We start from the raw sequence: 12,616 nt of genomic DNA, 5'->3' as shown, positions 1-12,616 counted from the left end.
CTCATATTATACTTCAGAGCTGCACTCACTATTCTACTGGTGGGGTCACTGTGTATCTATTACATTACTTATCCTGTACTGATCCTGAGTTACATCCTGTATTATACTCCAGAGCTGCACTCACTATTCTGCTGGTGGGGTCACTGTGTACATACATTACATTACTGATCCTGTACTGATCCTGAGTTACATCCTGTGTTATACCCTAGAGCTGCACTCACTATTCTGCTGGTGGGGTCACTGTATACATACATTACATTTCTTATCCTGTACTGATCCTGAGTTACATCCTGTGTTATACCCTAGAGCTGCACTCACTATTCTGCTGGTGGGATAACTGTGTACATATATTACATTTCTTATCCTGTACTGATCCTGAGTTACATCCTATATTATACTCCAGAGCTGCACTCACTATTCTGCTGGTGGAGTTACTATGTACATACATTACATTACTGATCCTGAATTACATGGTTAGATGCTGGATGCACAGCTCTCATGTTATACGATCAGTCATTCTATCCTATGTGCAGCCAGTGTTATCCAGCTCTGCTACATTGTATAGTGGCAGGAGGAGAGTTAACCATGACAATATGACAGAGATGGAGGGCAGGGCCTGTATACTGTCTGCTCCTATCAGATGGCAGGGCTGGGATGGCTTCTATACAGATCACTACCAATACAGGAAGTATCTGCTACTAGAGAACGCAAGGAAGAGAACCCCTCCTGAGGCTGCCGCTCGGCCAGAGAAACAAGTAGGTGCAGGAATGACAGATACCGGGTGTCTATATGACTCATGTATGTACTGTGTGAAAAGCGTATAGTCGGGGCCTCTTAAAGGGGTGTTCACACTTCAGGCGACTACGTCACATCTACAGTATACGCCATAAGTGAGAGGTGCTTTGACCCTGTCATATATGAAGATCAGGCGTGACCCTTCTCCTAGACCTGGACCTGCACCTTGTCTACATGACGCAACTGTCTATAGGGGGAATTCCCCTTTAACCCTTTAAGGACCCCTTTGTTTTTTTTTTTATTTCAGAGTGCCAAGAGACACTCATTGACGTTGTGTGGGAGTTTGTTTTTTCTATGGAGCATATATAAAGATAGCTTTTGTGTCGCCACATTATAACATTTCTGATTAAGCTTTTTTTGTAGTCTAGATGATTCACAGTATTTAATAGATTAATTTTGGGGTACATATTGGGTTTTCTTATTGGGTGGGGGGGGGGCAGAAATAGGGAACAAAGAGCAGTTCAGTTGTTACTTTTTATTTTTGTTCTCTCTCTCTCCCTATATATATATATACATATGTGTGGAGGGGTTTTTAACACTTAGTGGGCACGTTTATTTAAAGTGTACCTATCATGATGCCCGCTGACGGATTTACCCACAGGGGGAGCTTACTTCATCATCACCATCATTATCATTACCATCATGGAGGATACAATTTATTAGAGGGGGGGTAGAGAGACGTCTAACTACTAAACTGATGTACAGAGGTGGCGTCAGTTCTATATGGAAGAGAAGAGAGAACCTAACTACTATTTTTAGGGGCATAGAATGACCCTATTTATTATATGTGGGCACAGAGGGTCATAACTACTTTATGGAGACACAAAGGGGATCTAACTACTATTTAGGGGCACAGGCAGGAGCTAACTATTATATGGGGGCACAGATGGAGCCAACTTCTATCTTGGGATACAGAGGGACTAACTACTCTATGGAGGCACAAAGAAGACTTATACTACACAGGTGCAGAGAGGGGACCTATACTATATTCTTAATGGAGACATAGAGGGGGCCAAGTATTATACTATATATACTTCATATTGGTTTTCAGAGAGGGTTTATCTACTATATGTTGTCAAAGAGCGGCCTGACTACCATTTGGAGGCAAATGTGCCTGTGAATGTACCCTAACTCTTCCAGCGGGTCTAATACACTTTACAGTGGTAAGGAACAGCATGTTGAAAACCATAAGGTCATGACCCATTGTAAGGAAAATTCTTTCTTACCAATCAGGACCACAAACACCGGAGTTAAGTTAAGATTTGTTATACTTGCCGGCAAGGAGACGAGACCCACAGAGGATCTAAGGGGGTCTGAGGAAGATACATTGTACTTAGAGTTAAGACAATAAAGAGTTCTTTTTACAATATCTGGTAAATACTGATAAGAAATCTGTTTGTCTAATTTGCCTAAATCTTCCTCCGGACCCCTTCCCTGACACATTCTGAACTCATGACATCCTTTCTCACATATTCCTTAATGTGACTTCCTCCTAGCACATTTACTTATTTTAAGCAGTACGTATCAATGAGTATATCAATAATCCATATTATAAGAAATATGATATATTTTTAAGCATTTTTCTAACACCCATAGAATCGACATAGCCATAAGTGAAAGAGAAGGGAGAAAAAGGATAGGGGAAAAAGGGAGGAAGAAGAGAATAGGAAAGAGAGAGGGAGGGGGAGGAGACCCCCATGCCAGTGACCCAAGTGCTGCAGACTACTACTGCGGAGGGCTGCCAGGTGGACTGCCCGGTGGTGTCTGCAATAGCAGGTTAACAGAGGCCGAATATCTGTAGCTCACCCAGGGCTGCCAGAATTTTAAATAGGGGTTGTGAGATCTATTGAGCTAGCTTGTCAATTCCTCAAACCTACTATTTTGGTTTATCTACCCATTCTGGTGGAGTAGGTGGAGTGTTTTGTTGTCACTTTAGATGGATAGATGGAAGATTTTGCTGCCGCTAACATGTTTGCAACCAGATTCCGTTTAGAAGGGATATAGTCCTTGGATGGGAGACCAAGAGCGACCATCAGTAATGTTAACTTCAAAGAACCCATAACCAAGTGTATGCACTTTTCCACTTTGTTCCAGAAATGCGTCAACTCTGGACAGCTCCACAAAATGTAGGACAAGGAGGCATCTCCAACATGTCAGATGGGGACAGTATATATGTGTAGAGCCAGTCCGGCGTCTTATACCATCTAGAGATTAATTGTGGTTTTCTTGCAGGAGGACGCATCTGGAGTAACCATGTTATATTGCCAAAACTACAAGCACCTCTACATAAGTGTGATTTTAAGCTCCTTCTCCCAAGAGAGGAGAAAACCGGGCTTGGGTTTGCTTTGGGACGAGGCTTTGCGTGCCTTCCTAGAAGGTTTGCTACAGAGTTCTTCAAATTCCGTTGGTTCCCTGGGGAGTGAACCAAACAGTTGTTTGAAGCATTTAGTCATGTGTGATTGGTGCAAGAAGGTCAGAGAGCTCAAATTCAGCCTTTCTCTCAGCTTCTCCATGTCAGAAAGGGGGGTAGCCTGCAAGGCTTGCCAAGTAGGCAGACTCATGGGGGCAGGATCACAAACCACCCTGTGAGTCAGGGAAACAGGCATCACTCTTGAAGGGCTACATTAGTTTCCGTGTTAAGTTTTTGGTTTTCCGAACTTTGCTTGAACTTTGCCTAGCTCTCTGCCCATTCCGCCCAGCAGTGGCTGCAGCTTAGAGGGAACATTGGACATGACTTGTAATAGTTGAGGCATGTATAACAAACAGTCCTAACAGTATATACAGTACAGACCAAAAGTTTGGACACACCTTCTCATTCAAAGAGTTTTCTGTGTTTTCATGACTATGACCATCATTTATTTTTCAAAAGGACAATGACCCCAAACACACCTCCAGGCTGTGTAAGGGCTATTTGACCAAGAAGGAGAGTGATGGGGTGCAACGCCAGATGACCTGGCCTCCACAGTCACCAGACCTGAACGCAATCGAGATGGTTTGGGGTGAGCTGGACCACAGAGTGAAGGCAAAAGGGCCAACAAGTGCTAAGTATCTCTGGGAACTCCTTCAAGACAGTTGGAGGACGATTTCAGGTCTTCATCAAGACCAATTCATCAAGAGAATGCCAAGAGTGTGCAGAGCAGTAACCAAAGCAAAAGGCGGCTACTTTGAAGAACCTAGAGAAACTATTTTGGTGCCAGTTATCTGACATCTTATCTGAAATTTTACATACCAAACTCCAACTTACCCCAGCTACGGCACTTCTAGCACTAGGCCTGTCACACATCCCCTCCAAGGATAGACCTTTAATTTGTAAAATTTTGACCTTAGCCCGATTACTAATAACGAGGAGATGGAAATCACAAGCTCCGCCACTGGCCTCTGACGTTCTATCAGAAATACGACAGATATACTTGATGGAAAAATATATTGCTTATGGTAGGGGAACAACTAGCACTTTTATGAAACAATGGCAATCCTGGGAGATAAGTAAGTACCATGTACCATCGGACATTTGACACACAACTGAAATATATTACATATTTTCTCTGACACTCTTATTACAGTAATAATACCAGCAAATTGTTAGACGGTTGTTTTTTGTTTATTTTTTTTTTGTTGTTGTCATGTTAATTTTGAGGTTGTTTCCAATATGAAGCTTAAATGATGCTCTTGATACCGACTCATTTACAGGGACTACTGCTAACAAGAACCTTTTACCCTACCACTTTATACCAACTTTGCAGGCCCTGTGTTATTCGATAGACTATAATAACTTCCTGTTTCATAAATATTACTGTTTTACTTAATTTCATATAAGCTGTAATTACCTATATTCATTTAACCTGTACACTTATACTCTATATACATAACCTGATGTATGCTTTGAAAAAATTTACCTGAAAAACCCTTAAATAAAATCTTTTGAAACGTTGAAGAACCTAGAATATTGTTTCCTACTTTTTTGTTAAATATACTGTATAATTCCACATGTGTTAATTCATAGTTTTGATGCCTTCATTGTGAATCCACAATTTTCATAGTCATGAAAATACAGAAAACTCTTTGAATGAGAAGGTATGTCCAAACTTTTGGTCTGTACTGTAGCTGAAGGTCCGTTTGGTCACATAAAGAATGATATATGAAGAAGATATGATATATGAATACAAATGCAAATGAATATTACAGAAAATGAACTTCATAAAAAACGCCTTATTGGACTCCAGGTTATGAGGTTTTTTTTAATTAATTTTGATAAAACAGCTCGATCACCTAGCTCAATAATATTATTACTATGCTGTTCAATCCTATAATGAGAACAATAAAGAGAAGAAAATGTGTAGTCATTTCCTGGTATTTATATAGGAATAAAACACCCCATGTGTTGTATTGGGTGGTCAGACTATCACTTCCTATATGTGGACAGTTTACACTCACTTTGGCTTTTATTTGGTTGGTGTGACCAGAGCCATCCTGGGTTTCTTCCGTTGCCAAATAAACAAAGCTAATGCTTAGTCCGTAGCTGTGGATCCTTCCTGCTCAGCGACAGATGACTCAGGTTTATATAATACAGGAATTTATATAGGAGTCAACAATAGGCAATCATGTAGGTGGTATAGTTGTATGAGGTTCCCAGGCAGCATAAGGCTCTCATTTGCAGTTTTGTTGCATTTCTTTGTTTAGATAATTGGCTTTGCCATGTGATCAGCATTACCAGGCTTCATATGTGATCAGCATCACCAGGCTTCATATGTGATCAGCATCACCAGGCTTCATATGTGATCAGCATTACCAGCCTCCATCATGTGATCAGCATTACCAGGCTTCATCATGTGATCAGCATTACCAGCCTCCATCATGTGATCAGCATTACCAGGCTTCATATGTGATCAGCATTACCAGCCTCCATCATGTGATCAGCATTACCAGGCTTCATCATGTGATCAGCATTACCAGTCTTCATCATGTGATCAGCATTACCAGGCTTCATATGTGATCAGCATTACCAGGCTTCATATGTGATCAGCATCACCAGCCTCCATCATGTGATCAGCATCACCAGGCTTCATATGTGATCAGCATTACCAGGCTTCATCATGTGATCAGCATTACCAGGCTTCATCATGTGATCAGCATTACCAGGCTTCATCATGTGATCAGCATTACCAGGCTTCATCATGTGATCAGCATTACCAGGCTTCATCATGTGATCAGCATTACCAGGCTTCATATGTGATCAGCATCACCAGGCTTCATCATGTGATCAGCATTACCAGGCTTCATCATGTGATCAGCATTACCAGGCTTCATCATGTGATCAGCATTACCAGGCTTCATCATGTGATCAGCATTACCAGGCTTCATTATGTGATCAGCATCACCAGGCTTCATCATGTGATCAGCATTACCAGGCTTCATCATGTGATTAGCCTTACCAGATTTCATCATGTGATCACTAATAGGGTGTATTCACATTGGGTAAAACGGGCAAAATTCCGCAGCAGAGCCCCTGCCGCAGACTACGCTTGGAATCCTGCCTGCCTCAGTGTGACATGTCAATTCTTTGAGCAGAGAGCAGAGGCGTGAGAGGCAACCCATTGACACACTGAGGCAGACAGGATGCCGGGGGGGGGGAGGGGGAACATACCCCTACCAGGCTTCATCATGTGATCAGCATTACCAGGATTTATCATGTTGTCGTGGCCTTGAATGCTGTATGCTGGTATTGAACCAGCCGGTGGGTTTGGTGTTTTGGGGAGACTTGTCACAATGTGCTTCCAGAACATAGAAACATGCTTTAATTTCTGGTGCTGTCACATAGGCTTCCCTGAGCCTATTTATTATTGATGGATAAAGAGGCCAATGAATTTTCAGATGGCAACTGAATAAGACTTGAAAGTATTTTTTTTACATTTGTTTCTCTGCTCAGTTATGTGACCCCTGCATGATAGTTTCGAGGTACGCCACAATTACTGTACCTAGGAAATTCCCTTAGTGTTTACAAGAATCCTTAAAAATTACCTAATGTCATTCTGTGGAGTGGGCCACGTGCCAAGGATCCCATAGCATGAAGTGTTGTATTATCCTACGTGCAGCCTTTGTATCATGTGGGAAGTCCAGGACCTGTCCAGAGGTGGAGAGAGCTCATCCACTCAAGTATAGATCTTACAAATTTAAAGAAATTAAAATAGGCTAAAAAAGGGGACAACAGTGTGACAGGGAGCATAAAATATTGAGTTCTATGTATAGGAAATCTCATAATTTGAGATTAAGATATAAACGTCTTCCATCAGGATCAGAGAATTCTTCTGAAATGATATAGAGAAGTCTAAGTTTCCTGAGGTGTTTCAGCAGCTTGAGCAGCAGCACGTTGCATTTGGCCATCTTGCTGCTGGGTCTGAGTTTCCTGAGGTGTTTCAGCAGCTCGAGCAGTAGCACGGTGCATATGATCAGCTTGCTGCTGGGTCTGAGTTTCCTGAGGTGTTTCAGCAGCTCGAGCAGTAGCACGGTGCATATGATCAGCTTGCTGCTGGATCTGAGTTTCCTGAGGTGTTTCAGCAGCTTGAGCAGCAGCACAGTGCATTTGATCAGCTTGCTGCCGGGTCTGAGTTCCCTGAGGTGTTTCAGCAGCTCGAGCAGTAGCACGTTGCATTTGGTCATCTTGCTGCCGGGTCTGAGTTTCCTGAGGTGTTTCAGCAGCTCGAGCAGTAGCACAATGCATTTGATCAGCTTGCTACTGGGTCTGAGTTTCCTGAGGTGTTTCAGCAGCTTGAGCAGCAGCACAGTGCATTTGATCAGCTTGCAGTCGTGCCTGAGTTTGCTGAGGAGTCTCTGCAGCTCGTAAAGCACTTTTTCTCATGGCCATGTGAGATTTCCAGCCAAATAAGTGTTAATTGAAGTAAATGTTAGACCCTGAAGATGTAGTGGTGTTTAAAAAGCCAAGTACAATACACTTTACGGCTAGATTCACGCATAACGGATCCGCAGCGGATTTCACACTGCAAATTCACAATGAAATTTGCAGCGGATTCATTGCCTGTTATTTTCTATGAGAATACATACTCGCAGCGGGATTGAGTATGTAAGGTAAGCCCCCCCCCCCCCCCGGCTGGAGCATACTGCGGATCCATTATGTGTGAATCTAGCCTAAAAATGTAACATCAAAATCTCACATACAGAGGGCCTGTAAGTCACTACTGATCTTCGTTTGATTTAGTGGTCTCCAGAACATTCTGCCATTTATTTCTATGGGTGTGTTTTTTTCCAAACCTCCCCCCCCCCCCCCGCACCACCTCTACTGTACATCTGGCAGGGACCGTACCTTTGATCTAACGTTCCCGGGCACCCAATGTATCTGCATGCCAAATTTGGGGTCAGGCATTTGGAAGTCTATAGAGGACAAGACGGACAGACAGATATTGATTTTTATTTTATAGATTGGACACACAGATGAGTAGTTAAAGGCTTTGAGAGATGGATTAATGCAATGACAAATAAGCGACTTTATTCTCTTTCCTTCTAGGGTGAATAATGGGTTTTGCAGAAGATAAGTTCCTTCAATATCTGAGAAAGAATCTTACACTTCTGGAGCCCATAAAGGTTGATGAGCTCTTAGGTCCGCTATCAGGCTGCCTCTCCATGGCTACTGTGGTAAGTGTCCCATTCCCCTATACTAACCAACAATTGGGACCATTATTACTGTGATTAGTCTCATACACGATTCACTTCCAGAGCTGCTGTCACGATCGGCAGGTGAAGACAAGACACTCGACAGTGGGCCCTAAATCTGACCCCACCCACTGTCACCTGCCTACTTGCCTCAGTCGACCCTAGGCGGTCGCGGACAACCACGAAGACAATCCCTATACTGTATACGTGCAGAACATAAAACGCAGACAGACAGACAAACAAAATGCGGAGAGTCAACTAGCCGAGTCAGGAACCAAACGAGCAACGCAGTACAAAATCAGAACCGAGCGGAGAGTCAGGGGACAGGCAAAAGGTCAGAATCCAGGCAAGACAAAATGGAAAAGGATAGGACAGAATACAAGGGACTGGGGAGCTGGGATCAGAAACAACTAATAGCCAGCGATTAGAGGCTGACACTGAAAACACTTTATACTGGATCAGGAGCCCGGACCAAAGACTGATTGGTCCGGCCTCCTGAATCCAGACACATAGCAGCTGGTGCGCTGCAGGCTGAGTGGCAGAGAGATCCGTCACTCAGCCTGAGCTCAACAGCACTCAGCTGCTTGGCCGGGCGACGTACACTAACGCGAGACCCGCGGCTTCCCTGGTTACTAGGGACGCCGTCGGGTCTCCGTGACGTCACCCGGCTCGGCCGAGGAGGGCGGCGCTGCGCTCCAGCCGGACCAGACGACGCTGGAGCGCGGTCAGGTAAGTTACTGACATTACCCCCCCCTTCAGGAGGGGCCTCCGGACCTCTACCTAAGGGACCAGGCTTAGATGGATTTTGCAGATGAAACTGTCTAACTAGACGTGATGCATGCAAATCTCTACTAGCTACCCAAGTGCGCTCCTCTGGTCCAAATCCTTTCCAATGAACTAAATATTGTAAAGAACTCTGAACCCGACGAGAATCCAGAATTCTCTCCACCTCATATTCCAGTTCACCTTGAATGACCAACGGAGCGGGAGGAGCAGACGGAATCACTGGATTAACAAATGTTTTCAATAGAGATTTATGAAAAACATCGTGAATTCTAAGACTCTTAGGCAACAGCAGCTTAAATGAAACTGGATTTATGATCTCTACTATAGGATAAGGACCAATGTATTTTGGAGACAATTTACCAGATGGTGTCTTTAATTTCAAATTTCTAGTGGAGAGCCACACCTTGTCACCCACCCTGTACTCAGGGCCAGATATGCGTCTTTTATTAGATTGTTTTTTACAATTCTCTTGAGCTTTAACCAGGTTCTGCAGAGCCTGGGCCCAAACTGTGCACAGTTTTCTGTAAATTCTTTCGGCGGATGGATTAGTGGATTCGGACGCATGTACAGAAGAACAACGAGGATTAAACCCAAAATTACAAAAGAACGGCGACATTTTGAGAGACTGACTTTCACGATTGTTCAGGGCAAATTCAGCCAATGGTAAGTATTCTCTCCATTTCTTCTGTGAGCCTGCAACGAAACACCTTAAGAATTGCTCCAGTGACTGATTTACCCTCTCCGTTTGTCCATTGGATTGTGGATGAAAGGCTGAAGAAAATGACAAAGATATACCTAGGCGACCACAAAACTCTTTCCAGAATCTAGATATAAACTGTACTCCCCGGTCAGACACGATATTCTCTGGTACCCCATGCAACCGTAAGACATGACTAATAAAAAGAGAGGCCAAAGTACGAGCATTGGGCAGTTTGTTGAGAGGAATTAAATGACACATCTTCGAGAACCTGTCAACAACCACCCAAATCACCGTTTTACCCTTAGAGGGTGGTAAATCAGTTATAAAATCCATGGAGATGTGGGTCCAAGGTCTAGCAGGCAGAGGCAGGGGTTGAAGAAGTCCCTCCGGTAACCTGCGAGGAACCTTGGACCTGGCGCAAATCTCACAAGCTTCTACAAACAGTTTAATATCCGTAGCCCAGGATGGCCACCAATAATGACGAGACAGTAGATATTTGGTACCAGCAATACCTGGATGACCTGCCAGTACTGAACAATGTGTTTCTTCCAACACTTTCAACCGAAGATTAGGGGGAACAAATAGTTTATTTTCCGGGGTGTTTCTAGGCGCCATGGACTGAGACTGAACCACCTGAGCAGCCAGATCGGGCTGCAGAATTGCCACCACCACCCCAGGAGATAAGATGGTTTCGGATTCTCTTACAGGGACCTCTTTAACACTGAAACTACGAGATAAAGCATCTGCCTTTACATTCTTGGAACCTGGTCTGAAGGTGATTTCAAAATCAAACCGTGCAAAAAAAACAATGCCCATCTGGCTTGCCGTGGAGTAAGGCGCTTGGCTTTATCTAAATAAACGAGGTTTTTATGATCGGTAAGAACTTTAATTTTGTGTTTAGCCCCCTCTAAAAAATGTCTCCACTCATCAAATGCCCACTTAATGGCAAGGAGCTCTCTATTGCCAATGTCATAGTTGCATTCGGTCTTGGAGAACTTTCTAGAGAAGTAGGCAACGGGTCGGAGGTTAGTGAGTGTTACGGGACCTTGTGAGAGGACAGCCCCTACACCTACCTCTGATGCATCTACCTCGACAATAAAAGGTAATTCAAAGTTAGGTTGAATCAACACTGGAGCGACAGAAAAACATGTTTTGAGTTTGTCGAAGGCCAGAATGGCTTCAGGAGTCCAGTTATCCATATCGGAACCCCTTCTGGTGAGATCGGTTAAGGGTTTAGCAATTACTGAGAAGCATTTAATAAATTTTCTGTAGTAGTTGGCGAAACCCAGAAATCTTTGAAGAGCTTTAAGATTCCTGGGGCGTTCCCACTTTTCAATGGCTGCCACCTTAAGGGGATCCATACCAAAAGAACTAGGGGTGATTTTATATCCCAGAAAAGATACCTCCTGAACACCAAACTGGCACTTCGACAACTTCGCAAATAACTGATTGTGTCTTAACAGTTCCATAACTCTGCGAACATGATTGACATGTGAAGACCAATCTGGAGAAAAAACCAAGATATCGTCCAAGTACACCACTACAAAACGACCCAGGTACTCACGAAACACATCATTGACGAAGCGTTGGAAAACTGCAGGCGCATTACACAACCCGAAGGGCATGACTAGGTATTCAAAGTGTCCCTCGGGGGTATTGAATGCAGTTTTCCACTCGTCACCCTCCCTTATTCGAATCAAATTATAGGCCCCCCGGAGGTCGATCTTAGAAAACCACCGGGCCCCCCCAATCTGATCAAACAAATCTAGAATCAAAGGGAGCGGGTGTTGATTCTTAATGGTGATTTTATTTAGCTCCCGATAATCAATGCAGGGACGTAATCCACCATCTTTTTTGCCTACGAAGAAAAATCCGGCCCCAAGGGGAGAACAGGAGGGACGGATGTGACCCTTATGTAAGCTTTCCTTAATATAATCCCGCATAGCTTCCCTTTCTGGTCTAGACAAATTAAAGATACGCCCTTTCGGGTATTTAGATTCAGGAACCAAATCGATAGCACAATCGTATGGACGATGAGGGGGTAGTTCATCCACCGATTTTTCATCAAAAACATCACAAAAATCAGACAAAAACTCGGGGATCTCCCCTTCTAATGAAGAACATCCTGTTAAATTTAAAGAAAGACAGTGAGCAGCACACCCGGGCCCCCATTGGACGAGTTCTCTGCTTGCCCAATCAAAAACAGGGTTATGCTGGGTCAACCAGGGCAAACCTAAAATAACATTGGAAGACAAATTGTCCATAACCAGAAAATCAAGACACTCCGAATGGATCGACCCCACTTTTACTTCTAGAGGAGGAGTGATATATTTCACTCTACCTTGAGCCAGTGGTGTAAAGTCCGCCCCAGTAATACTCAGCGGGCATTTAAGCTGAAGTGGACATACCTCCAGACTGGACCAAAACCCGGAATTAATAAAATTAGCGGATGCCCCTGAATCAACATGGGCCATTCCCGAAATACACTTCTCACCCAAACATAGTGAGATGGGGACCATTAATTTATTCTTATCGAGTGGTACCTGTGCGCCTGAGTGACCCCCTCGATAGTCACTCAGGCGCTGGAGTTTTCCGGCGATGATCCAGGCTTGGAAGTACATTCCCGAACACGGTGTCCAGCTTTGCCACAGTACAGACACAGATTATGTT

The 12,616-nt window shown here is 43.8% G+C and overlaps 1 protein-coding gene across 1 annotated transcript in view; it reads left to right on the top strand.

Annotated features, from left to right (window-relative positions):
* The first annotated feature begins 662 nt into the window (after positions 1–662).
* LOC138797276 (mitochondrial antiviral-signaling protein-like) overlaps positions 663–12,616 on the top strand; it is a 29,283-nt gene continuing 17,329 nt past the window's right edge. Inside the window, exons 1-2 of the mRNA XM_069977204.1 lie at positions 663–755; positions 8,315–8,442. Coding sequence (XP_069833305.1) covers positions 8,323–8,442 — 120 coding nt within the window. The 5' untranslated portion in view covers positions 663–755; positions 8,315–8,322. The remainder of the gene's footprint in view (positions 756–8,314; positions 8,443–12,616) is intronic.

This window comes from Dendropsophus ebraccatus, chromosome 7, assembly GCF_027789765.1.
Source record: "Dendropsophus ebraccatus isolate aDenEbr1 chromosome 7, aDenEbr1.pat, whole genome shotgun sequence".
NCBI classification, from domain to species: Eukaryota; Metazoa; Chordata; class Amphibia; order Anura; family Hylidae; genus Dendropsophus; species Dendropsophus ebraccatus.
The sequence above is the reverse complement of the archived record's forward strand: the minus strand, read 5'-3'. Positions and strand labels throughout refer to the sequence as shown.